Source organism: Tachysurus fulvidraco, chromosome 5 (genome assembly GCF_022655615.1).
Source record: "Tachysurus fulvidraco isolate hzauxx_2018 chromosome 5, HZAU_PFXX_2.0, whole genome shotgun sequence".
Classification (NCBI taxonomy): domain Eukaryota; kingdom Metazoa; phylum Chordata; class Actinopteri; order Siluriformes; family Bagridae; genus Tachysurus; species Tachysurus fulvidraco.
The window spans coordinates 21,316,789-21,342,681 of NC_062522.1; the positions used below are offsets into that span (position 1 = coordinate 21,316,789).

At 37.2% G+C, this 25,893-nt stretch overlaps 1 protein-coding gene across 12 annotated transcripts in view; it reads right to left on the reverse strand.

The window, feature by feature from the left end:
• The window catches only part of nav1b (neuron navigator 1b), a 65,130-nt gene extending 39,734 nt beyond the window's left edge, over positions 1 to 25,396 (reverse strand). For 2 of the 12 annotated variants that reach the window (XM_047813357.1, XM_047813355.1), the window contains exons 1-6: positions 25,235 to 25,396; positions 24,529 to 24,597; positions 20,513 to 21,217; positions 20,178 to 20,269; positions 7,764 to 7,866; positions 5,648 to 6,007 (exon numbers count right to left, since the gene is read on the reverse strand). In XM_047813357.1, the coding sequence (XP_047669313.1) occupies positions 5,648 to 6,007; positions 7,764 to 7,866; positions 20,178 to 20,269; positions 20,513 to 21,213 (1,256 nt within the window). In that variant the 5' untranslated portion in view covers positions 21,214 to 21,217; positions 24,529 to 24,597; positions 25,235 to 25,396. Of the gene's footprint in view, positions 1 to 5,647; positions 6,008 to 7,763; positions 7,867 to 13,690; positions 14,831 to 20,177; positions 20,270 to 20,512; positions 21,218 to 24,528; positions 24,598 to 25,234 lie in introns of those variants that run through there. The other 10 variants (XM_047813361.1, XM_047813360.1, XM_047813359.1 and 7 more) reach the window with 7 other exon arrangements.
• Between the last annotated feature and the right edge of the window lie 497 nt (positions 25,397 to 25,893).

The window sequence follows — 25,893 nt, forward strand, 5'->3', positions numbered from 1 at the left end:
AAAAAAATGCCATGATATCATCCAGGGTAAAGTTAAACATCTCAAGAGGTTTACACAGAACCCTGACACTTTAGCCCACTTCAAAAGCAGCTGACTAAAGACGAATGAATGACATCAGCTCAACATTCTGTCTAAACTGCGTACAATGAATATTACCCCTTCTCTAGTTGTAAAATAGGTTTGTTACAGTATTAACCTTAGATCAGTTAATATACAGACACAGTACATGGTTAATCTATTACACTAACATCACTAATCTTTGTTTTGAGAAAGTTATCATTATCATTAGAATTATAACTACCACTAGCCAATTAGCTTGTTGCTGCTTGCTATTGATTGCTGGCTAGCTTGTTGGTAAGCTACTCACAACTGTCTGCTGTTCTTCCTGTGTTGAATTTAAGTCCACAGTGTTGCATGAACAATACCAACAACCACTCAGGCCTGTAAATTTAAAAATGCAGTTAAAGTGTAAGTGCTTTATGCACTGTGACAGAGCTAAGACACACTCTCAGGTTTCTAACAAGACACACTCTCACTCTTAACAAGACACACTCAGGTTTTTTTGACGTTGAACATGACGAGGCGGGAAATGACGTTATTACTTGCCAATTACGATTTACAAGGCACCACAAAGGCAGCGAACAATCCTAGGCAGTTTACAGAGGAACCAGACATTCCAGCCTCTGTCTTAACACACATGTTCTAAGTCCCCAGTTTAGTGCTGAGCACCCTGAATAATTCAGACCTTCATCCCCCACCCATTTACAACACTCTTAGTACTGCCTGTAATGGACATCTCTGAAACAGCTGGAATGCATAGTCTACCATTATTAAATCAAGCGAACAGGCTTATTACAAAGTTTTATTACAAAGGCGTATTACAAAGTTGTCTAATGCAAAATTATTGAGTGTATATCATACTTTAAATGAAGACAGTCAGACAGCTAGTCTTTCAGTAATCACTTAAAATATCATGTTTTATGGCTCAAATAAAAAGTATAAAACATGTTTACACTATTTTATGGAGCCATTAAATAGTATAAAACATGCTATGATATTAATATTATTGGGTGCCCAGACATGATGTTTCTGGGACTAATATCATCAGAAAGACTGAGGCAATGTGATCCAAGTTGCACAACCCTTAGCAGTCAATTCGCTCTACTAATGAGGTTGATTAACATTCTTCCAGTGTTCACTGCACTTTGATGCCAAGTGCACTAACATTCAGATAAAAAGCACTATAACAAAGCTTTCGGTCCTTGTTCAGCTCCAACTCCATTAGTTTGCTCAACTATACAACAGAGCACATTGTATTATCCTCCTAAGACCCGAGCTTTGGTTTGGCCTTGCATTTTAGATGCAGTGATGTCCACGTATGTGAACACCAGGTCGTAGGAGGTTAAAGGAAAAACCATCAAACAAACAAAACATCTTACATGGCATTTCTGGCATAATAACATGATAATAAGATTCACATTTCTGTGTTGAATTTTATATCCTTCATCTTTCTATTACCACAACATAAATCACAACTTTATATTTCACATATACTATAATTTATGTAGACAATAAACTGTTTATATAATTTTATCTTCAGCTTTTATCTTATTTATCTTATTTTCTCACTGCCTAAATAAGAGTAATTAAACAATGTCCAAAAATACAATGTCTTGTGTCACTGCACACAATGGATATGATGGGTGGAAACTGTCCTCTAGGAGACTGCTGTATCACCTTTACATTTCGCTCAAGATAATTAGATAATAGTGTTTTAAATTCACCAATTAAATGTCACATTTATGACAACACATTGTTTGGAAGCATTTGAAAAATGAAGCATTTAGTGTAGCGGAAAGGGCCAGTATGGTGCAGATTTTCATTCCAACCAAGCAGAAGCCACACCAGAGCCTACTAAAAGCCAAGAACAACTGATTAAACAGGTGGAATCAGGTGTGGCTTCTGCTTGGTTGGTATAAAAACCTGCACCCACACCGGCCCTTTGTGGGTAAGATTGGACACCGCTGATTTAGTGGCTTTATACGTTTGTATTTGTCAACAAAAGGAAACTTCATACACGGAAAAACATCTGATACCTCTGATATATCTGTAAAGGACTGTGGTGAATTGTGTTTTTGGGCTGTTTGGTAAAGATGCTACTGAAGATGAAAAATTATCCAGTTTGCGCTTTATAGTATTATATTTTTTCATCAAGACTCTCAATAGTTCTGGATGCCACTATCGATTTTAAGTAATAGTGAAAAGCCAGCATTACACCACAAAAGAAATCACCTGATGCACAGATAGAACATTTAATAATGAAACAATGAAAGAGCATTCAAGTATTAAATACCTAAAAACTTCAAACTTGATGCTGCACTAGTGTTGATTATGCATTTAAAACAAATGCCCTTACTTGTTAAGTGAAACGGATTAATATCAGTATCAAATAAGAACAAGTAAGAACATGTTACTGTAGCACAAAAATGTCATTGTTTTCATATACTCTGCATCCTGAATACATTTCACAATAAAAGCTGACTTGACAACAGAACACAAGAGGGAGTGTGGGAATAACATCAAGGCTGTGATCTGGTTGCAAGAATAAGCCAAAGGCAAATGCTGTAGATCATTACAAGCTTGATGTTATTTCGCGATAACGCATGACAGCAACTCTAGCACATCCAACACTGTTCCCCTAGAGAAGGGCCTAATTCCTGAAGAACAAAAATGGAGACAGTCTGAAAGTAGGGTTGAACTAAAAAGGACAAAACTGACATTTAAACTTCAGCTTGCCTCGTAATGGAAAATGAGGTTCATGTGAATAGCAGAGGAAAAGTAGTAGAGTAAAGGTAAAGTGGTCTATATCTTCTTCTTCTTTCAGCTTTTCCCTTCAGGGGTCGCCACAGCGAATCATCTCTCTCCCCTATCCCTAACTTCTGCATCCTCAACACTCGCACCTACTAGCTTCAAATCCTCATTAATTACATCCATATACCTCCTCTTTGGCCTTCCTCTTTGCCTCCTGCCTGGCAGCTCCATGTCCAACATTCTCCTACCAATATACTCACTCTCCCTCCTCTGAACATGTCCAAACCATCTTAATCTGGCCTCCCTAACTTTGTCTCCCAAACGTCCAACATGGGCTGTCCCTCTGATGTACTCGTTCCTAATCCTGTCCAATCTTGTCACTCCCAAAGAGAACCTCAACATCTTCAGTTCGGCTACCTGTAGCTCTGACTCCTGTCTCTTCTTCAGTGACACAGTCTCTAAACCATACAGCATGTAAAGTAGTCTATATGCAAAGTATAAATAATTTATATCATATTCTATTCTCCAGCATTTTAACCAGATTCTGTTAATTATTTTAGTTGGTCATTCAGGCAGAATAATTCATAAGTCTTTCTGCATGCAAATAAGAGTTATAGGAGTTCACTGTTCAGCTAAGACGTGGCAGATTAGACCACGTCCGAGTTCTGTTTATGTCTTAGTACAGGCTGATTTTCCAACAGCAACCTGTAATCATAAGGACAGTGACACGATAGTCACATAAAGCCTCTAAATAGAGCTCTGAAGGAAAGCAATTGATGTGTGCTATATAAGCCATATAAGTACAGATTTAATAGTGTAGTGTACTGTAGTTTTATGTAGGTACCTATATTCCCCACCATGTATACTTCTTCCAAACCCAGATTAGCTTCAGGAAGGTTTTTTTTTTTTTTTTTTTTACAAGAAATGACAATTAAATTTCAGTAGGTACATTGAGATGGGAAAAAGAGAAAACAGATAAGGACCAACTGTAATGCAAAAACCATCAGCTTTTATCACCTATCTCCCAGGCCACCAGCTGGTTGTCACACTTAAACTCTCAACTATCCACTTCCTCACACCTCACAGAGAACACATTAACAGTCATCAGCAGAATTGCTGATACCTATTCATCAACAGCAGTCATAATTGTTTGAGGATGGCTCAGTACTTCAGTTATGTAACACTGTGCATAGTATCAATACTTTAGAAGAGTAGGCTTAGGGGGGTCAATCATTATGGACCAATAACAGAAACATCTCTTAACACGAAGATCTGGTCTTGGGCCACTTGTTCATCAAACATGGGACCCCATTTCTCCTTGCATATTAGTCCCGCAATGGCTAAGTAAGTATTTTCATCCTGCAGATGGCTTACTCTTACTTGCAATATTGTTAGGACAATGTTTTTTTTTTTTTGTTTTGTTTTGTTTTTTTACATCTCTTCCGTTTTTAACACAACCCAGTCACCGTTTCAAGGAAGGAAACTGAATGAAATGCAGGTGTGTGTCCTTATGATCTCATCTCGTGGATCACAGACTTCCTGTCTAGCAGACCACAGTCTGTGAGGCAAAGGAACTATAAGTCCAAAAATGTAGTGAGCAACAAAGGAGGCCCCCAAGGATGGACTTTTGTCATTTCCTGTTTGCCCTCTGCCCTTTTGACTTTCAGTACAAATTGGTGTCACGTCACCTACAGAAGTTCTTTACAATGTACATGTTTTTCTAATCTGTCCGTTAAGTTTTTACATTGTTTTTCTCCTATGGATGTATACTGTGTTTTTGTGTGTTGTGGCTGAAAGTAGGATGGATATTGTAATGTATTCGAGCTGTGCATATCTCTTAATTGTTTTGTGTGGTCTTAAGAAATGACATGCAAGTAAATCAGGACACATGACATTAAAATAACTTGCCTTGACTTGATCTCAGATGATTCTGCTATTGTTGGGTGTGTGGATGATTTACAGTTTAGATCTTGTTTGACAGCTTTATGAATGGCTTTGTGTGATCTTAGAACTCCAGTGACCTAATGGACTATTTCTGACTTTCCTTTCTGAATCCTTCCAAATCCCTTCTGTTACAGTTACAGTTGGCTATGGTGTCCAAACTAATGAGTCTGTTTCCTACCACTGACAGAGCATACTTTGAGAAGAACTTTTGACACTGGATAGATACAAACACAATGTAACAAGATGCCTTACGGGCTGTCTGGTTGAACAACAAAGTGAATCTGGACAACTGCAGTGCAAAGCTTATCAAAAGGAAGTTCCTGTCTTTGGTTCAAATTTAGACCATCTGGAATTGCTGGTGCTGAGGCTAGTAGACAATAGTGTCCAGTTTGTATGCTCTATATTTTAATCTTACACCATCATCCTTAATGTACACACACTGCTTTGTGTGACTGCTGCAAAAAAGAATCTGTCTGTCTGTCTGTCTGTCTACTGTGTTTCAAAATGGCATATTTCTGAGAAATAATACATTTTAAAATATCTCTCATCTCACAAGATCATTCTGATGCTTGAGTACTGTCTAGGAGGATAGCAGGAGCTATCTATAACATTAATCTGGGTTTCTTTTTGCTGTAACTAGTGAGATAGATTTGAATCACCTTCTGGTTACAGTCTTTTAGAATTGACTTTCAACAAAGGTTATCTTGAGCAGTCTGTTGCTTTGGAGACTGCTGTGTTACTATTTTTAATTTGGCCCAAAGTGTAGCCATTTTCTCTGGCGGTATTATTTTCACATAATAGCTTCCTTTTTTGACAGGTGGCACTATTTTATACATTAATACACCCAAAAAGAGCCAATCACTTTCCTTCTAGAACAGGAGTAAGACCTTACCCGTTTGCAAGATTATCATCATCATCATCATCCTCATTCAGACTCTTGCTCATTAGGTCAGAATCGCTCAGGTAGCCAGATTTGAGGTCGCCTTCTCCTGTGTCCAGGTTCTCGATGAGTTCAATGTGGGAGGTGTTGCTGAGACGGCTGGAGCAGCGGGCAGGCATGGTATGAGAGGTGTATTGCGATGCAGCTTTTGAACCCAGTGGGTAACCAGTGGAAGAGGGGGCATCTCCAGCCTGCAAGCGGGGGCTTGCCTGGCCGTGACGCCAGGACAGTGGAGAGGAGCGGTTGGAGAGGCTGGAGACACTACGGGCATTGGTGTCATCACTGTCATAGCACATGCTACTGTCCAGGCAGCTGAGAGAAAAGAAGAACCAAACATTTTTAGATTTTGTATTAGTTTATGCACAAATATCTCTGTATATTTTTGATATTCATGATAACAAACTATTCAACAAACTATTCATCAACATTGCTACCCAAATGTGACTAAATGAAATGGAAGAGGCAATGTTTAAGTGTTCAACTACAATCATACAAAATCTGAAAAAAGTATGTGAAAATGCAGAGCCTGGCTTCAAATTCCCACTACAGAAATGTCAATCACATAATGAGAGCATTTAAAATGAGGGGTGGCTTGACAAGTCAAATGACATTCAAGATAAATGCTTCAACAATGTTTCTATAATAAATTAAGCAACTGTTTATGCTCAAAGAATCGCTTTGTTCAAACGTGACATTTGATGAGTGATTTAAAGTGGATTGCATGTCATTCTGTCACTCCTGCAACAATAGGACTAAGAAAAGATTGGGTGAGAGACACTTTTCTTAATTCAGGATGTGAATTCAAAACCTGGAAAGTCTGGATAGACTTGTATGGGTGTGGAGAAAATCTAGGCGTACCACTACATGCCCTGAGATGACTAAATAGAGATAATTGCAAAAGTTCTTGTGTCCATTTGGATTTGATAATACTGTAAAACGTATGTTTAGTCTACTGAAATGAAGCATTTTATAAAAAAAAAATACTAAAAATAATATTTCCAACATAAAGCATTTAATAGAGAAATGAATTCCTACACTATAAACATTCTAGTCATCAAATCGTTTCATATTTAATATAACAATCATTTTAGGTCATGTCATACTGTATTCCTAGATAAGCGTATAAGTATTAGAACATACTGTATATGCCTTTTCAGCACAATTCGTTAATTAGACAGTTAACAATGGACTGTAATGCTTGTATTAGTACGGTGTAGGAAAACAGTTTTGTCTATGTTTAATTATATATTATATTTGGGGTTTTTTTTTTTTGCTAAAATTGTGAGACATTTGCTTGTGTTTATGCAAAACACAAAATGTTTCTTGGATTCTGGTTGCTCAAAATAACTAAACAAATCACAGCAGCTCAGATAGTGGTTAACCGGATTTTAAAAGAAAAAGATATGCAATAAAGGCTTGTAAGGAAGATGGATATGATGTGTACCTACAGGAATCTAAAATATTGAGTTCTCTTAAGATCGCGGGTCACAGGTTTGCTGAAGAGATCAAAACGCTGTGGACAGAGATATTGCTAAGCCCAGCATGTCCAGTATAGCTCTCTACAGTGTTTAGTAGACTCTGGATCCTCTTAAAAGACTCAGAGATATGAGGTGGATAGATAATATGTGTGTCTAAAAGGGAGTTTGGCTTTTATTGACAGTGAAAGCTGTACAAGCAGTTTTGTATTCGTGAAGAATTAAAGCCAGGTGTTTGGACAGCAAATGTGGCAACTTTCCGCAAAGCATCTTTGTGTCTGTGCAAGTGTGTGTGTCTGTAAAAGTGTGTGTGTTTGTGTCTGTGCAAGTATGTGTGTGTGTTTGTGTGTGTGAGTGAGTGTGAGTCTCTATGACTGGGTCCTTGTTTTTGTACAAAGACTGCTTTCCACAGTAAATGCTGTTTACAAGCAGCATTGGTTTCTTAGGCTCAATGAGTTATGTTGTAAATATACAATATTCTTGAGTATGTAAATATGTGTGTGTGTGTGTGTGTGTGTGTGTGTGTGTGTGTGTGTGTGTGTGTGTGTGTGTGTGTGTGTGTGTGTGTGTGTGTGTGTATGGCTGTGTCTTACCCATGGCCGAGTTGGGTGCCTCGCAAACTGGACATGGTATCTTCCAGATTCTGCCGGAGATCCAGAACATTTTGAACAGTCCTCTTTCTCTGAGACTCTCGATCTGTCAATGACACCAGCAGCTCAATAACAGTCACTTTTACCTGACATGTCATCCACAAATTTGACAATAAACTTTTTTTTTCACAACACAAACATTTCTGGTTGAGAAGCATTTACTTTTCTATACTGTAGACTATTAAATTATTCCTGTAGAAAAAAAACATAGCAGCGACATCACTTCCAAACACACACAAGTATCTCCCATTAATGCTTGTATACTTGGATGCATGCAGAGGTAAATTCAATACTTAAGATATCTTACCAATTTTTTAGTGCTGCCCAGTCAGATCATTTATTAAGAAGCATTTATCTTGCTTAGAAATGTAAGTTTTTAAAGCCTTTGTTTAATAAAATTTGTTTTTAAAGTGCCCTCCAAAAAATTGAAGAAGCAGATAGTGTTTATGCAACATACAACAAATAGGCAGTTTAGTAAAAAATGCTAATATGATATATGATGCTATGACCATATATAAATGAATTAATAAATGTCTAATAGAATAGTCTCATTACAGAGTAGTTAATTATTGATCTATTTCTTCATAAATAGTGTATGAAAATAATTCTTAATGATTATATTAATCAAATTTGTCTTAATTAACAACATGGCTTCCAACCTCACTATCTGGCAGATATTAAAATAGCTCTTGCTTCAGAACATCAAATTTTTAGCACAATGAGCAAAAACAATGATGACACAAAGTATGAAGCTTAGGTAGGGGAGAAAATCTCATTTTTAACTGTTGAGAGTTGACAGAGACTCAAATCAACTCATTCAACACTCAAAGTCTGGGAGGTTATTTGAACCTGCCAGGCAGTGAACTCAACTGAGTCAAAGTCACAGTGAAAAACTGACTTAAGGTCAAGAGCTGAATCACACATAACTGTGACATGCTATGTTTTTTTTAGCAAACACACCCTTTACTACCCATGCATAATTCAACACTAAACAGCCCTAAATGTGTAAAAAAAAATAAATAAAAAAAAATAAAAAAAAATAAAAAAAAATCAACCAATCAATTAATGAGAACCAGGTGAAATAAACATAACACAGACAGAAAAATTCATTTTCATTAGTGAGATTTCTTAAATAGGACAGCAAGGGAGCAAATCTGACTGCAGTGATTGTCCCTGCAGTACTAAATCACACATGCACACACACACACAGTGTTTCAAATGTTATCAAGCCATTTCATAAAGGTCACACTTTGGATGTGGCATAGCAACAAATATAAAAAGCAGAACAGTGTCTTGCCCATATACCCATCCACATGAAATGAGCTGGAGAAACCAGATAATTAAGCCTTCACCCCACAGAATAATGCTACTTTAATATAATAATGCAGGGGATTTAAAATAGCCACGCTCAAGAAATGAGCTTTGTGAACTGTTATTGAAAAACAACAGTTAAATCCATTTAAAGATAAATGACTAAATAAGTAGTCATTCCTTCAGCCACGTCTCCTCCTCTCTTAAACATGAACCCTATAAAATTATGAGGACAATGAGGCCTTAACAATTTCACATAAAAAAATAATGAAATAAATGTAACAAAATAAGCAGAAAGGGCTACAGAATATCTCTGCATCTTTTCGATTTAGAAAATGAATGTGACGATTTATAAAGCAAACATGTATCTCACACACATCAATTTCTGCATGCAACTGGTTTACCTGGCCTATACATTGGTCATCAGCATGACCAATCAATCCCATGGTGCCGTTAGGCATGATGCTTGTTCTGACATTATTAATGGCCGTATTGAGCGGGAGAGAGAGGGACTCCAGGACAGTACAAGGGTTATGGCAGAATTGAATATCCCTTGTCAGTCATACACCATTCCCCTGGGAGCCAAGGGATTAACAAGTGTCCTAATTAGCAGTCACTCAAGGGATTGCAGTTATATAAATAGTACATTATGTACAGGATCAAATTTATCAATTAAACAGTGATCGACACAGTGACAGGCATGTAATTGTTCTTCCATTTTAATTACAGTGTACAATCACTCTGTAAATAAATCAGAGCATTTATTATATAAATGAGTTCAGTATTATGCAACACACCAATGGACAACAATTCTAAATGGGGCATGAGAAACTGAAGAACTATTAAAGTACACTTATATTTCAGTATAAATGTAATGCTTAATGCAGCCCAAGGTATGTAATAACAAGCATCCATGCAGAGTATGCTATAATACAGCTTAGTGGGATGAAACATATGGTGCAGAAATTAAATTTTAAGGTCACAGAGTCCAGAGCGACACATTTACTTCCTGGGTGGTAGAAGTAGGTCACTCACACAGACAGTCACAGGGTAAAACCGTAACTACTGTAGGTCCTTACTGGCTCCTGATTATCTGTGTATTTATGTAACCACCAAAATTACATCTGCTGCTTTATGTTTTCATACAGTATCCCCTCCTTGCTTCTGACTCTACTGCAGTGTCCTTGTTCCTTTTAAATCTCCCCGAGCTGGGGTGGTATGTTATAAACACAGTCAGGTTCCTCATTTTGTATTCTACCAAAATACAATCTGTATGCTCAGCATACAGATTGTATTCTACCAAAATACAATCTGTATGCTCAGCATGTTAATTTCTCCTTTTGTAAAAACAAAAAAACAAAAAACAAATTACCAAAGAAACATTGTACCTTCTAGACTTGGCTACATATCTTTCTGGCTTTATTATTCTTTTTTTGGTTTCTGTCTGTCCTTTTTACCATTCTGTTTTAATGCTGCCAACTCAACTGAAGCCTGTTGTGTACAGTGCACCACAGCCAAGCATGAGGAGCCAAATGTATCCACAGGCTCTTAAGTTTCTGTCTCTTGTGTCTGCTTCTCAATTCAACCCATTGTCCTGCTGCAGATATTTCAGTCAGAGTTTCTGCATGGGCCTAAAGCCCAGTCCAGCTGCACAACATTGTAACACAGCAGCTGCATGCACAGTGAAAACCAATGTTTTATTCTCTATTCAAGTGTAAGTATGCTGTTTCTCTTGCCATGATTGAGAAAGTTTAGAAGTGATGAAGTCCATAAGGATGTCCATTATGCTGGAGTATGTGACTTAGAACCCTGAAACGTTAACGAAATGATATGCTATGAAAAGACACATACATTATGGAAGAGAAATGATGATCAATAGTGTTGAACTTCAGTCTTCTCTGGTTTATTCTTGACATAAATACTGCTAAACACAGTTCAACAACTAATGGATGATATTAACAGAACCACTAATTTTTTTTTACTTGGATTGTATTTTTTGGGTGTTCCCGTCACTGAGGCTTAGTCACTGTGTAACATTGCTCTTGGAATTTTAACCCTTTATATAGACTGAAGATATAAATTGTAAATTAAATATACATCACTGGAGACTATTAATATATTATCCTGATTTTCTTTTCTCTTAAGACTGCTTGCCATTATCAGTTTGACATGCCTCTGGTAACTGTGCAACCTTTCTTCACATAAGCCTAAATCAAGTAAAAAAAAAAATATTTGTGCCAAATAGGCTCTAATTTACAAGTAGCCTTTCAGAATTAATGATTTGTTTTATCCCTTGAATCACTTTCACACATCAGTTCTAAGCTGCATACATATTTTAAGGATATGTTAAGGATATTAATATAATTTGTAAAAGAAACATAAATGTTAACAAATGAATTAGCCAGATTTAGGAGATTTTTTTGTTTTACCTTTTATTGGGTAATATTTTTGATGCATTTTATGAATTTATTTTTTTAAACATGTGCCATTTTAAATAATAAAAAACACCTAAAGAATATATTCTTAATGATCTTAATAATCTGAATAATAAAAAGACATGTCAGATGACTAGGATAAATGGACAGTATAGAATAAACTGTGCCTCATGTGTAAAGCAGGAGTAACAGCAATTACTTTTATTTTATTTTTTGATAAAGTTTATATAAAGTGCGATAAAACTGGTGTGGTCACTCACTGCAAATTCAGCAATGCAAAGTGTTCTGCTAATAAGTTATAATAAAAACTGTAATATATAACAACAATATTATGTTAACAATCATGGAGAATATTAGCATGGCAGCTTTCATTGGGCAGCTTTGAAGAAAGTGTTTTGGTACTCTGTTTAACAAGCATATGATATATAATCTGTATAGCTTCCTTTGCATCTAAAAAAACAGATCATTCTTTTTGTAGATGCTGTTATCCTATTTAGGCAATGTGATATATTTGGCTATATAGGTTTACTAAAACAAAATAGTCATGAAATGCAAGGATTAACATATACATACATTATATATTATTAGTTTCTCTATTAACTGTCTGGCTAGCTAACTAACATTACCTCCCATATTGATATATGTTTGATATATAATAGAATAATTAGATTTGTTGAGTCAGCAAAGAAGCATGCTTGGCGATGCATACACCTAATGTGTTTGTTCCTGACTGCCAGGTATGCTAGGGAGCTACATTGAGAGGTTGTTTAGTTGACCTCAGTACATATTAAACAGTATTAAACTAATAATATTTGTCTAGGTTACCAATGTCTAGGGAGTCACAGATATGGGCTCAACACTGTTTGGTCATTTATTTATTCCTTAATCAGTGCATCAGGTTAGTTGGACTAGTAAAGCGGGAACTCTGCAGAATTGCATTGGTAATTGTGTATCCATGTCTTATGCAACTCAATGGTAAATATTTTGGTAAATGGAAAACATTGTTTTGGTAGGAATAAAAGATAAGGAACTTATATGGATGCTGTTACTTCTGCAATTTAAATAGCTCAGAGGATGGAAACAACTGCTAAGCAATCAAATAGATGGAAGTAATTTTTTTGACTGTCTTCTTCATATTTGACCATTTACTTAGCATAATAATAAGCATTGTTCTTCTCTGACACCTCACATGTCCTTTTTACATGCTAAAGAAAAACAGCATCCAAGCTGAACCTTCCTATAGGAAATGATGAATAAGACACAACAATCACTAAAAATCAACAGTAGACAAATTTTGTCTTGAAGCACACAATCGAATATATTGCCCTGATATACCTGCTTGTTGTGGCACAATGGCTTCTAAGTAAAAAAAAGGTTTGATGTTGATTAGCAGCAAGGTATCTCTCTTTCCCATGCTTGCTATCACAGACAAGGTTGCATTAATGGCTGTGGAAATGTGGTTGGAACGGAAATAAGGATGAGCATCAGTGTAAGCTGCAAATGAATTCAATATATGACAAATTTATTTTGCTCCCCTCTCTTCAGCCATTATCTGATAGCAGCCATTACCTCATTACAGCTCAGAGTAGAGCAACACCAGTCTTGAAAACCAGCACATACACACATACACACCCACACACATGCATACACTCAGGCACTGCAGTGGGCAGACAACGGAAAGCGGATCCATGTGCCAAATGCCGCCATCAAGCAGCTCAGAATAATCATGAAATGACACACAGGGATCATCTAGAGCATAGATTTTTCCACAAGAAAGACAGAAGTGCTAAAGACTAAACCTATTGCAACAATCTGAATGCACAGAGAATAATGTCCTGTGGTGAACAGCTGTTTCTCCTTGTATCTCTCTCAGTATTTGATTTAGAGCAGTTTCTGACAACCAAGTGTAAAAATTATCCAATGGCAAACACTGTAAATAAGGTTGCAATGTCACACCAAACTGTGTTCCTCCCATCAGCACAGCAGCTTATAGAAGGCATTTTGTTCGGTTGAATTTAGATTGTATGTTAGATATAGATATGTTAGGTGCTTCAGGCAGATTTGGTTAAAGCTTGGAGATCTGCAGACACTACAATTTTTTTAAACACACTGTGGTGTACTCACCAAGCACCTGACTGAAGAGTAACTGCTCCAGATCTCCAAGAACTGTGACCACTAGCTCTGGATCCACCTTCAAAAAGGCCTTATCACCACCTTCCTCACCTTGGCCTTTGGCCTCAGAGTCCCCCTGACCCCCAGCTGCAGTCTTCTTGCCTGCAGCCTTTGCCTTGCTGGAAAAGATGTCATCGTCTGACTTTCCATCATCTGCAGCTTTGCTAAGAGGCTTTACTTCCGCATATGGACCCCGGGGGATGCGGCTCTGGGTCTTGCCCAGGGCACCAGGAGCAGCAAGTGGGGTAAAGGGCTTGGGTTTGGCCTGGAACAGCGAATGTTCTGACTTGGACAGGTTCCGTGAAAGCTGGGCACTACCAGGCCCTCCTCCTCCTCCAACGCCTGTTAGCTTTGGTTTGCCCGTCTTCAGGTGGCTAGTACTGGCCTTGCCCATGTCGTCGCACCACTTGGGTTCGTAGAGCTGCATCTTCTTCTCTGCATCCGTTAGAACAGCTAGGTTAGTCAGAGACCTCTGCTTGCGCAGGTTGGTGGGCACAGGGATGCGTCCCTCTGTGCTACCTGTACGGTAGACCTTTAGCTCGCTCCGTGCCACATTCTGTGGTACTCCAGACTTGCTCCTTTTAGCAGCCATGCCCGCAACTTTGCTTTCCTTCCTGGATGTATGATCGCGTTCCTTGAGCTAGATCTAGTATGCAAGCCAACCTCCTTTTCTTTGCTACCCCAAACCTCTCCCTCTATGGGAGAGCATTTAGAGCAGCTTCAGCAAGGAGAAGAGGATAAAAGAAAAGAAGGAGAATCCACAGGCTCAGCTATTTCTTTCTTTCCACCTTCCTCTCTGAGCAGGCAGGAAGAAAATGCTAATTCTGTTCTCGCTTTGCTTTTTCCTCCTTAAGCCTTCCTGCCTGCCTGCTGCTTCACTACTGCCCTAGCTCTCCCTTTCTTTCTGTCTCTCTGCGCTCTTTCTTTCTCATTCATTTCTCTCCTCCCTTCACCAGACCCTACTACAGCTGAAATGCACAGCAACCGGGTAGCAGCAGAGGCAGACGCAACAACAATCCCTCCTCCTTTGCTTCTCTTCCATCCTCCCCCTCCCTCTCTCTTTCCTTCTCTCTTACTAGCTAACATTTACCAATGTTTCACTCATTCTCAGCAGAAAGTGTGAGAAAAAGGGGGCGATGAGTAAGTGCATGCCTTAATTTTAATCCACCTCTAGAATAAAAGATTGGTTGATGTGTTTCTGCAAAATTTATCCCAACCCTTTGTTCTCCCAGCCCCTCCCCCACCGGATATGCACAGTCATTAAATTCACTGTTACTGTATTACATGGGAAAATAAAATCCCCTTGCCATTTAATATAGAAAGGATATTATACCACACTTTTGTTTATAACTGGTTACCTATCCATTTTTACCTATATAAATAATATGTTATACATATTAAGTTTCTACAAAATACAAGCAAAATATAGTACTATATATCAAACCTGGTCTTAGTTATTTTGTTCTACATAATTTGACAGTTGTGTTTGTTTGGAGGTCAAAGCAAGCTTTTCCGTTATCACTTTTGTAAAATGCTAAGCATCAAATGATGTAAACTGCCGAGCCACAAATAATGCAAAAAGTCATAATTCTGCTCAATGAATTCCAGCCTCAGCCAAACCAAATTTTTCCATCAGGTTCTTTTATAAATAAGACATCATTCTTGTATACCATTTGACATTCAGCTTCATCTTGCAGCATCTATACATGCTATGGATGAGGTATTTTGAGATGATCCCTAAGATCATCATACATGACGGTCCATGTACATATCTCTGTGGAGTATTCCACAATGCTCTTCTGGAAAAGCCGTCTCCATAGCAACTATGCTCCTGACATCACAACAGGCATAAGGACTAGATTCCCAGCACGCCACAATGCACCGTGAAAATGGCGACAGAGGGCTTCAAATGTAGACATTAGCTTTTCCCTCTTCTTTTCTGAATGCCCCAGTTCCTCATCATTCTTAGCGCGCATGACCAAGAATGAGCACTGCTTGAAATGCCTGGGGCAACTGACCTGGTTATCACTATGTGTAAAGAAAAGCCTTAAAGCTCTCCCACTGAGATATAGATACTTTGTCAACCCCATGTTGATTGTGGGGGTAATTCTCAGTCACACAAACCATTTGAAGTCACTGTGGGCTAAAAGGAAGTTAAAAGAATAGCCTCTATTGTCTTCCTTCATTACCAGTAGGCTGTTGATGTTACAGGCTACATCTGATGACCTCACTGAGTGCACAGCAAACTTCCTGTGGAGATCATCACAGGAAGAAAAACTAGAGGATGTTGAGTGTTGAAGTTAATTTTAAAACATGAGAAATACATATAAACACTTTTATACATGCAAAAAGATCATTGTCATAATTAGTTTTACGGAACTTACAAAAATATCGTTTTTGTTAAATAAACCTCAGTCACATCCATTTTCTTTACTGTGCTAGAAGATTAGCACATAGAACATGCATTTATTGGGATTATTCATACAAAATCCATGGATTACAAATACTAATCATGTTATAAAGACATCTTTTGACATGATTAAATTATTGTTGATTACAGTCCTGGTGAAGTGATACATTTTCTTTCACAGTGCTGTTTGTGAGCCAGAGGATTGTTTGATACTAATAGGCTTGTTGTAATATGTTATATGGCACATGTTATAGACTTGCATGGCAGATGATCTACACAATCTAAGACTTGTACTAAACATAGCACTTGTTATGCTAATGCTTTCTGTGAAGAACATTTTTTCAGCAGTTGTTGTGAGTAGTCTGTTCCAAGTTCAAGGAAATCCAGATGTGGCCATCACTCCAGTCTAATCTGATTCCCATGTCTCTGTGCCTCATTCTCATGTGCCACGTTGTTGTTCGCATACCCGATTTAAGATCTAAACTGAATGGAACTTGTTTTTTTCTGCTCATATGGTTCTGTGCCTTCATTTTGCTTTCATGTGTTAATGACTTGTGTGTAGACTTTGCACTTTAAGAATTCAATTCTCAGATTTGTCTTTGTCTTGAATATTGCTAGACTGGTTTTCTTGTTCATACATTTTGTTTGTAGTATATGTGTATGTTTGGTAGCACTGGGAGTAAAGAATGACTGCCAGTAACGTACACTGAAAAATGCTATTTGAGACACAGTATTAGACATTGGCTGATGTGACCACCCTTTCTCAGGAGAGGTTTCCCCCACATCTGCAGCCCATTGAAAGGCTAAGGCCAGCCAACAGCACAGCTGTCAGTAGACACGTGAGCATTCCCAAGACTAAGGCTGCTATGTTTGTGGCTTTACACTATGGAAATAAATGACAAAACCTGATTGATTTTTACTATATCCTAAATGTATGTAAACAAATATATATATATATATATATATATATATATATATATATATATATATATATATATATATATATATATATGCCTTTAACACTGCACTTCATCTTATGCACACTTTCATGGACTTACTAAAACTTACTATACTTCTTCTGTTTCTACAGGTAAAATTACAAACAGGGTTAGGGTTAGGTTTTTTTTTTTATCAGAAAACATACATAACTTACGTATATATATACATGAGAATTAAAATGTGTAAGGACTGTTGACATCTGCCTTTAAGTAAGCATACCAATGATGTGAATCCAATGAAAATGGTTCAACATTAGTCTAACATAGGAAAACAGATTTTTTTTTGTATCCAAAACCTAAACCATGAGGGGCATTGAATCACAGGCCCAGAAGCATTGGGTGAAACTGGATCCTTAGATCTGATCTAATGATTTAAAGGGTGGCATATGTCATGACTCACCCTGCAACCATTTAAAAACCTTCACAGCTGCCTTCCTTTGAATAATTACTAGAAATCAATGCATCGTCACTGTCGTCTAGGATTGCTTGAAATACAACTACACATAAGAGTTTTTAAAAAGCAAGTGCCATTGAATATCACATTAACCAGGCCCCTTTAGCATTACCTGAGAGATTTCATCGATTATTTAGTACGATTTCAAACGTTTAAATTTTTAAAGTGATATGGAAATTAGCACCCTGTGAGTCTACAAAAATATGATCTGTTAATCCATAACTTCCCTAAAACTACAGACTGCTAAACCCAGTTTCTTATTTCATGCAGGCAAACACAAAATAAGTATTTAAGGAAAAATTTAGTCATGGGAAATTATGTCCTATATATTTCAACATCAGCCAGTGAACTTTTTTAAAACTCATGTTCTCTTTCAGTCAGATGAGCCTGAAACTTGCATATGAAAACTTATAACCTCTTGCAACACAGTTAGTGATGGCCTAGAAAAACAGAAGAAAAAACAGGGAGTATTTTTCAGGCACTGGGAATGATTAATCATATTTCTAAGCTACACCACGAATGTTGAAACGCTGGGAAAGTAGAAGTAGACAATAAAGTGTGTAGGGTTTGTTTTCCCATGCTGTCAAAGCTTGGAAATTGTCACAGATTTTGCCTCATAATGTTCCAACATAATGTCTTTAGCATTATTGTATTAAAATAATGTAAAATATTACCATCAAGAGTAAGCCAGTTCTGCTTGTTTAAGGCTAAGCCTAGACTCTCTAGAACTGATCTAAATCAATATACTGCTTTCCAAGAGTAGATTCCCACAACTAAGTGCTGGCAAGTTTTAAAGTTTCACTAGACCGAACATTTCTGGAGTCCTTTTAAAGCTGAAAAACTGTGGAAATACATATTAACTTTTATCTGTAGCATAATAATATAAGGAGCCATTAAAATGTTGTATTTTCACAATGTATGTGATTCACAGCTAATTAAAAGTAAAATAAATTACAAGGGCAAACAGAAACACATGGCTGGAATTAATTAGAGTTTCTTGAATTAATTAGAATCAATGGAAATATGAAACTGACAAAGGAGATTTTGTATTTGGCAAAAACAATCTTTGAGCAAGCGCTATATTTTATGCCCATGTAGACTTATATGTTAGAGTCACTAAGAAGAAAAGCTGGATCTTGAGAAGGACGGTATCTGGACAGAATTATCTGTCAGTATGCAAGTGAGATAAGAGATTTGAAGAATTGTGTTCTGGCAATTTTTTTTTTCTTTTTCTCTAATTGTCTGTGTAATGTATAAAAGTAATAGTACTCATGAGTGCACATGAACACAGATCTACACAGCTGCAGATGTATAAGGTAAATAGAAAATGTGGTTGTTCTTTCAAGAAGACAATCAACCTGAAAAAAGGGAGTTACCTGAAATTCATTATGTTAACATTTTCCCACCATCAATTCTTTGCCCAGATAAAACTTTATAATACTAAATCAGACTAAATTAAAGTTGGACTGATCAGAATCTTAAAGCTACTCAGATATGAAAGAATTCGGAGGTAGTTATATAGAAAAAGGGTGGTCATATAAAATTGTATGTCATAAAGAGAACTGATAAAGAAACCACCTGTAATTATCCAATCAGGACAAGAGCTTCAGTTAATATTCAGACATCAGACATCAGAATGGGATAGAAGTGCAATCTCAGTGTCCATGCTGTTGTTGTGAGGTGGGCTGGTTTGAATGTTTCAGAAACTCCTGGGGATTTCAATCATAATAGAGACTATAGAGTCTATAAAACAACTCTGTCAGTGTGAGTTCTATTTATTGATCAGAGATCAGAGGACAATATTCAGGAGGGTTTGACCTGATAGGATGGATACACTTACTGTATGTAAATAAACACTCTTAACAGTTGTGGTGAGCAGAAAAGCATTCCATAATAAACCTTGAAGTGGACGCATGTCTTACAACAGAAGACCACATTGTGTTCCTCTCCAGTCAGCTGTCTGAAGCAGTTTCAGATAGCAGTTTCTGAAAAACTCAAATTACATCATCACCCGTCCTATGGTTGGTCACTTGTTGACCCATTCTGATGTTTGATGTGAGCATTAACCAGAGCTCTTTATCTGTATCTGCTGTCACATGATTGGAATAATGGATAATTGCATGAATGTTCAGGTGATAAAATAGGCATACCTATTAAACTGGCAGGTGAGGGTATTATAAAGCACCATTCTGCCATTTATTTTACTTGTGATAAAAGAATGTCTGTGAAAAACTAAAAAAAAAAACACATTTGACTTCTTTCTTTTGCTCTAAGGGTGAGCAAACCATTGCGAGTCATTGTAAGTTCAAGTGATGATCATGAAAATTGTATCATAAAAAACGACTTAACCAGCCCTAAGCACTGCAGCTCACTTGTGTATGGCAGGGTTCTGAATGTGGAAACAGAGACAAAATAGCATGCTCACATTGCACCTAGCAATTGCGCAGGCAGTAATTACATCTAATTTTGCCAGCCTAACATTATGTCCACATTCAGAGTCAAAGGCATTTAATAATAGGTCACAGAGCAAGTGTAAGATTCTGGTCATGAACTCTGGATAATTTAGGGAAGGCTTACCCAAATCTTCACAACACACTTCCATGGAGTCTGAGGAGCAGTCACTCACATCCTCCAAAGAGGACATATCTGTATCCTCCTGAACCTGAAGCCTGGGGATCAGAGACATGGACATGTCTTCTAAATAGCACTGTACATTTAATAGAAATAAACCCTGAAAGTACTGCAAATGACTCCATGCAAATTTAGAAGAAACATAATTATTAAATATAAAAATAACCATGTAAACATTTAAGCTTAACTAATCACAGCTTGTGATGAATACTGTAATACAAATCAATAGTGTCACTTTTAATGTGTTAGTTGTTGTTTGAGCATTATCTCAGTCATCTTACTTGAATCTGAAAGGTGCCACTGCAACCATACGGGGTGATTCACTTCCTTCAGTTACTTGTGGTGTACGTTTGCAAGAGTTTTTTTCTTTTGCAGTGCTTCCATTTTTAAACTTGATTCTTTGCTTGTTAAAGCCTGCTTGATTACCAGAAGAGGATCCCCAAATCAAATTCCCATTGGTTGTTCTCAGACCAGCTTTTCCCGTCTGGACCTCCTGTGTCGTCAAGCAAGAAGATGATGGAGCGTCTGCATTATCCAGACTCTTAAACTGTACCTGATTTGTTTTCCAGTTTTTGTTGCCATTCCTCGTCAGGTCTCGATACCTGTCTTGTGACACAGAGAGTCTACGGAGGTCAAGAGTGTCTTTGGAGCGCAGCATGTCCCTTTTAGGAACCTGTGGGCTACTGTAGGCAGAGCGAGAACCAGTCATGTTGTTAAATGAGGTCTTGTGTGGAGTTGGTCTCTGCAGTTGATACTGAATCCTTGAAGAAGCTTCCTTCAGCAGCTCCTTAGAGGTAATAATGCTGGAGGTGGAGGATGAGGAGGAAGTCATTCGTGCACCTGAATGATATTGTGCAGGTGAACTCAGGAAGCTGCTGCTTGAGCACTTGGTGTTTTGCTTGGAGAAGGTGCTCATGGTCTGGGGCAGAGGGATCCCAGAGCCACTGTGATCCTTAGTCACAGGCTTTATTCTAGCACTCATGGTCCTGGCAGGAGAGTAAGATAATAATATTTAATATTTATTAATACTTTAATTCCACTCAAATACACACTGATACAAATGCGGCCACCAAAAGGTAATCACTAATGCAGAATGTGGACTACAGGAGAATTCTTAGATACAGAAAAGATCAGTGTGCAAATTACAGGTGAGCATAAATTACAGAGAGTGTGCTTAGGAAGCTAATCTCTCAAAAAAACCTTGAGCTACCTTCAGTTTACAGATGGGATTGTGGATATTGATCATTTATTAACCATTCATTTACATTTACGAACATTTTGTTTAACCAAGTCTAATCTTTCCCACATCTCTCTCTTCACTTCTCCAATAAGAAAAAAGTAAAATAAAACCACATATGATGTCATAATTTCATTTTATATGAGATTTATACTCTGTCTAATTAGATTTATGTGAAAATGTCAAACAGTGCCACAATCCTCTCTCATCACAAGTTTTGGTTTTTGGTCTGCTAACAATCATTGTGCGGAGATCAGAACACTGGTCTGTTTTATCTGTATAAGGGTGGGAATAAGTAAGCTTTTTCACAGTTGTGCGTGCATGTGTATTAGGGTTTTTGGTTTGGTTGTTGCTTTGGAACAGCTATGCTACTGTGTGTGCCTGTGTTTGTGTTTGCACATGCAGGTCAGTGTGTGCATGTTTACTTGAAGAGACCCTCCCAAAAGCAATTCGGACACTGAATAGCAGCCCAGTCATTGACAATTAAGCTATAACACTACAGCGTGATTAAACTGAACTACTTTAGGCAAAAAAGCTCCATCTCAAATATTTATATTGCAACTATTACCATTAAGAATACAGCATAATTTTTTCATATTTTAATATACATATTTTAAAGGAATATTTCGAAACAACATGCCTCCTTAAATAAATTATTATTATTATTATTATTATTATTATTATTATTATTATTATTATTATTATTATTATTATTAAATAAATTGCCTTTGACCCTCTTCTATTTCTATGGATTATAGTATATATTAAAATATAAGCGTGCACAAATCCGGCATGCTTCACCATCACAAATCAAATACCTGCTGTGCTGTTTTTGGCTGGTTGTCATAGAAGTTCTGAAAATGAATAGCATCATGAGTTCTTCTAAGATATTTTAGCATAAATTGAAGTTGTCTTTGTCAAGAGGTTAAGACTTGAGCTTTTAACAAATTCAATTGTTGCAGCTTCCTCAGCCCCCCTCATTCTGAATATAAGATAAAACTAAGAACAGAAAGAGATGAGTTGTTCAGGGTTCCTCTTGTTAGACTTTTCTGTTCGTTAGGTTCTTTTCTGTTTGTTTGCTTTTCTAATTTGTATCCATTGCATGTTTTTTTTTTTACTCATTTTGTGTTTATTTTTACTTATTTTCAAGAAGGGCACCGATAACAGAAAGGCCTGTACTTTGCATAAACAATTTCACAAAACACTCTTTCTCCTGATGTTTTTCCTGAGTACTAAGAGAGTACTAACTATCAGCTCCACCTCACTGTTTATCCTGTTCCTCATTAACTGCTAATCTGTTTTTGGTATTTTGTGTTTAGTAAATCTTGCTATGCTTGCTCTGGAGATTACTGATCCTATCTATGGAGTTATTTTCTTTCTGGACATTTTTCTTAATCATTAATTTTCACAATCCCCTCACCTACAGATCACAGATGATTGCTGAAAAGTAAACAGGAAGCCTGGCCTCTCTTAAATTTCTAATTAAAATGTAGCAATGGAATGTTTACCAAAGTGTCTACATTGTTTTCACTCTGTTGATATGTATTTCTGAATAAAAGCATAAAATATTTCACTACAGTATTTTACTGTTCATTAATTACATGCAATGTTTTTGCCTGACAATTCAGGCAGTGTGAAAGTCTCCTCTGAAGCCGCTGCCCATAGACACCTCCCAGAGAAATGCAGTGAAGCATGTTCTCTATGGGCTTCTATGGAAGATTCAAGTTCACTGTGTCTTAATAGCAGCTAAGTTAAACATTCATTGGAGAACAGGTTATAAATATATTATTTTGGGTCCCACCAGAATGCACTCCTTTTCTGGGGTTAATTGTGAGTAGTGGTGTGGGTTTTGTGGAGGGTCATCTACCAATAACTGAAACGGTAATGAACATATCTGACATCTCACACTTTATTATAAGAGTGTTAGTCAGATTCTCAGATAGTCAGAGTGCTCAGCAGTCAGTCAATAGCCGTATTCATGACAGTTCCTCACAACTACGCTATAATTCCAATACCTGACCATCATACTCATATGTTACCACAAATTTGGAAGCACAGAATTGTCTATATATGCTGTATCATTACGCTTTCTCTGCAGTGAAATTAAGGAATCTAGCTCAAAATCCCTAGAGATGCCTAATAGTTTTTTTTTTTTTTATACAACTGCAACCTGCAGACCTTGGCAAAACACTTAATTATACATTTACATTTACGGCATTTAGCAGACACCCTTATCCAGAGTGACTTACAACTGAGCAACTGAGGGTTAAGGGCCTTGCTCAAGGGCCCAGAGGTGGCAGCTAGGTGGACCTGGGGTTCGAACTCATGACCTTCCGATCAGTAGCCCAACACCTTAACCACTGAGCTACCACATCACATTATATAAAGAACAATTTTGATAATTAGCAGACAGAACTTAATCTATGATCAAATAAACTGTTACTAAGCTGAAGCTCAGCAGATGCCATAATCATCACAACAGCTCCTGGATCACTACATGCAAAACAACCTGGAATTGTCATTGTATCTGTAAACTCATGTAAGCTCTTTCTGGGTTTCCATTATTCTTATTATTGCTCTGAATTTTTGGAATCATGCGCCAGTTCAGAATTTTTTTGTTGCCCAAGTTCAACAACCATCTCTGGTAAAATCATACATCATGCCAAACATCATATATTTACCGTTGGGTGACAGGACATGGTTAAGGGTAACAGCAGAGCTACTAGACTTTATGCATCTAGAGAACAATAATAAATGTAGAGGTTTTTAATTAAAAAAATGTTTACTTTTAGGATTTTTAGATTATTTTTACTACATAAAAAACTATTCTTATTCGTATTATTTTTTATTAGTAGTAGTACTGTAGTGTGAAAAATAAATTCTGTTGATCTCTTAATAAATTATTTTTAAATTAATTATCCATGTTATATTGCTCATTTGCATCACTCTCATTAAGGGTGACAATAATTATGTTCTTGACTATATATAATCATTAAGGTTTCAATAAATTTGACAAAATAATGGGATAGGAAACACTGATACTGAAATATGAACTGTTACCTTATACTGTGGAGGAATTCTCATGCAAGTCAAAAAAAATTCTCTTCAGACAAAAACCTCTCCATTACCCTAGAAGATTGGAACAAAAAGCTTTTTATGGATAGTTTCAGAGAAGAAACCCTAAGGGATGAGTTTACTCAGTGACCTAATAGGAATGTCATGTTTCTCATGTTCAGTTCCTGTCTCTAAGATAGTGAACTAATTAATACACAGTATAAATATATGAGATAATCTACCTCTGGAATATTCAGAATGGGGATTTTACACAAAGTTACACAAAAAGATTGTTAGAAATTACAACTGTGACAATGCATGGAAATTTCATAAACAGTAGGTTTTTGAAAATGATTATGATGATAATAGAGATGATTTAATAAAAATCAATCAGCCAGCAAAAGTCTTCTAAAAAAACATGTGATATATATTCTTAGGAGTGAGGCAGGTGCCTTACTGGCTTCTCATGACAAGGCAAATTTGAACATTGACTAAGTGGTGTGTCTGTGAGAGAGAAAGAGACAGACAGAGAGAGAGAGAGAGAGAGAGAGAGAGAGAGAGAGAGAGAGAGAGAGAGAGAGAGAGAGAGAGAGAGAGAGAGATGGAGAGATGGGGGTTGAAGAGAGTAGCAGAAACAGTGTGAGATAAATATACAGTTAAATTCACAAGAAACAATTAAACAATAAATTATTTTTGGAAAGTGCAATCTCACCTGGGATCTCTGTATTCTTGCTTTAGTCCTTTTGGTTAATATAATCAATAATAAAATCCAGTAGTAGTCCTATGTTCAGTGGCGCATGGCTGTGTTTGCTGTGCCAACTCTTATCCACTGTGGTGAAATAAACCTTTAATGCTGTCTAACAAAGCCTCGATGAGCCACGTGCCGCTATTTCCATGTGTGCGGGAGGGGAGTAGAGACATCTGGACCGAGGGGACCTCTCTCTCTCTCTCTCTCTCTCTCTCTCTCTCTCTCTCTCTCTCTCTTTCTCTCTCTCTCTCTTTGTATCTGTCCTTTAAACTTGGCACACAAGTGACACACTGATACACTCTTTCACACAGACACCAGGCATAAACTCAACTCTAGCTGCCACTACACACACATTCATCACCAGTGACTCATATTTCTTGTAGTAATGACATCATGCCAAAACCCTCTGGGTCATTTCCTACACAGATTCAGACCACCTTTCAGTTTGAGTCACCCCTTTACCATCAAACAGCTTGTCCTTGAGACAGATCACTTTCAAAATTGTAGCTAATCTTCACAAAAAAACTTTCATTGCCAGAAGGAGGAACACTCACAATAGCACATATAGCACAATATCCTACCAACCTTACTAGCACTTACACAGACGATTGTAGATACTGAAC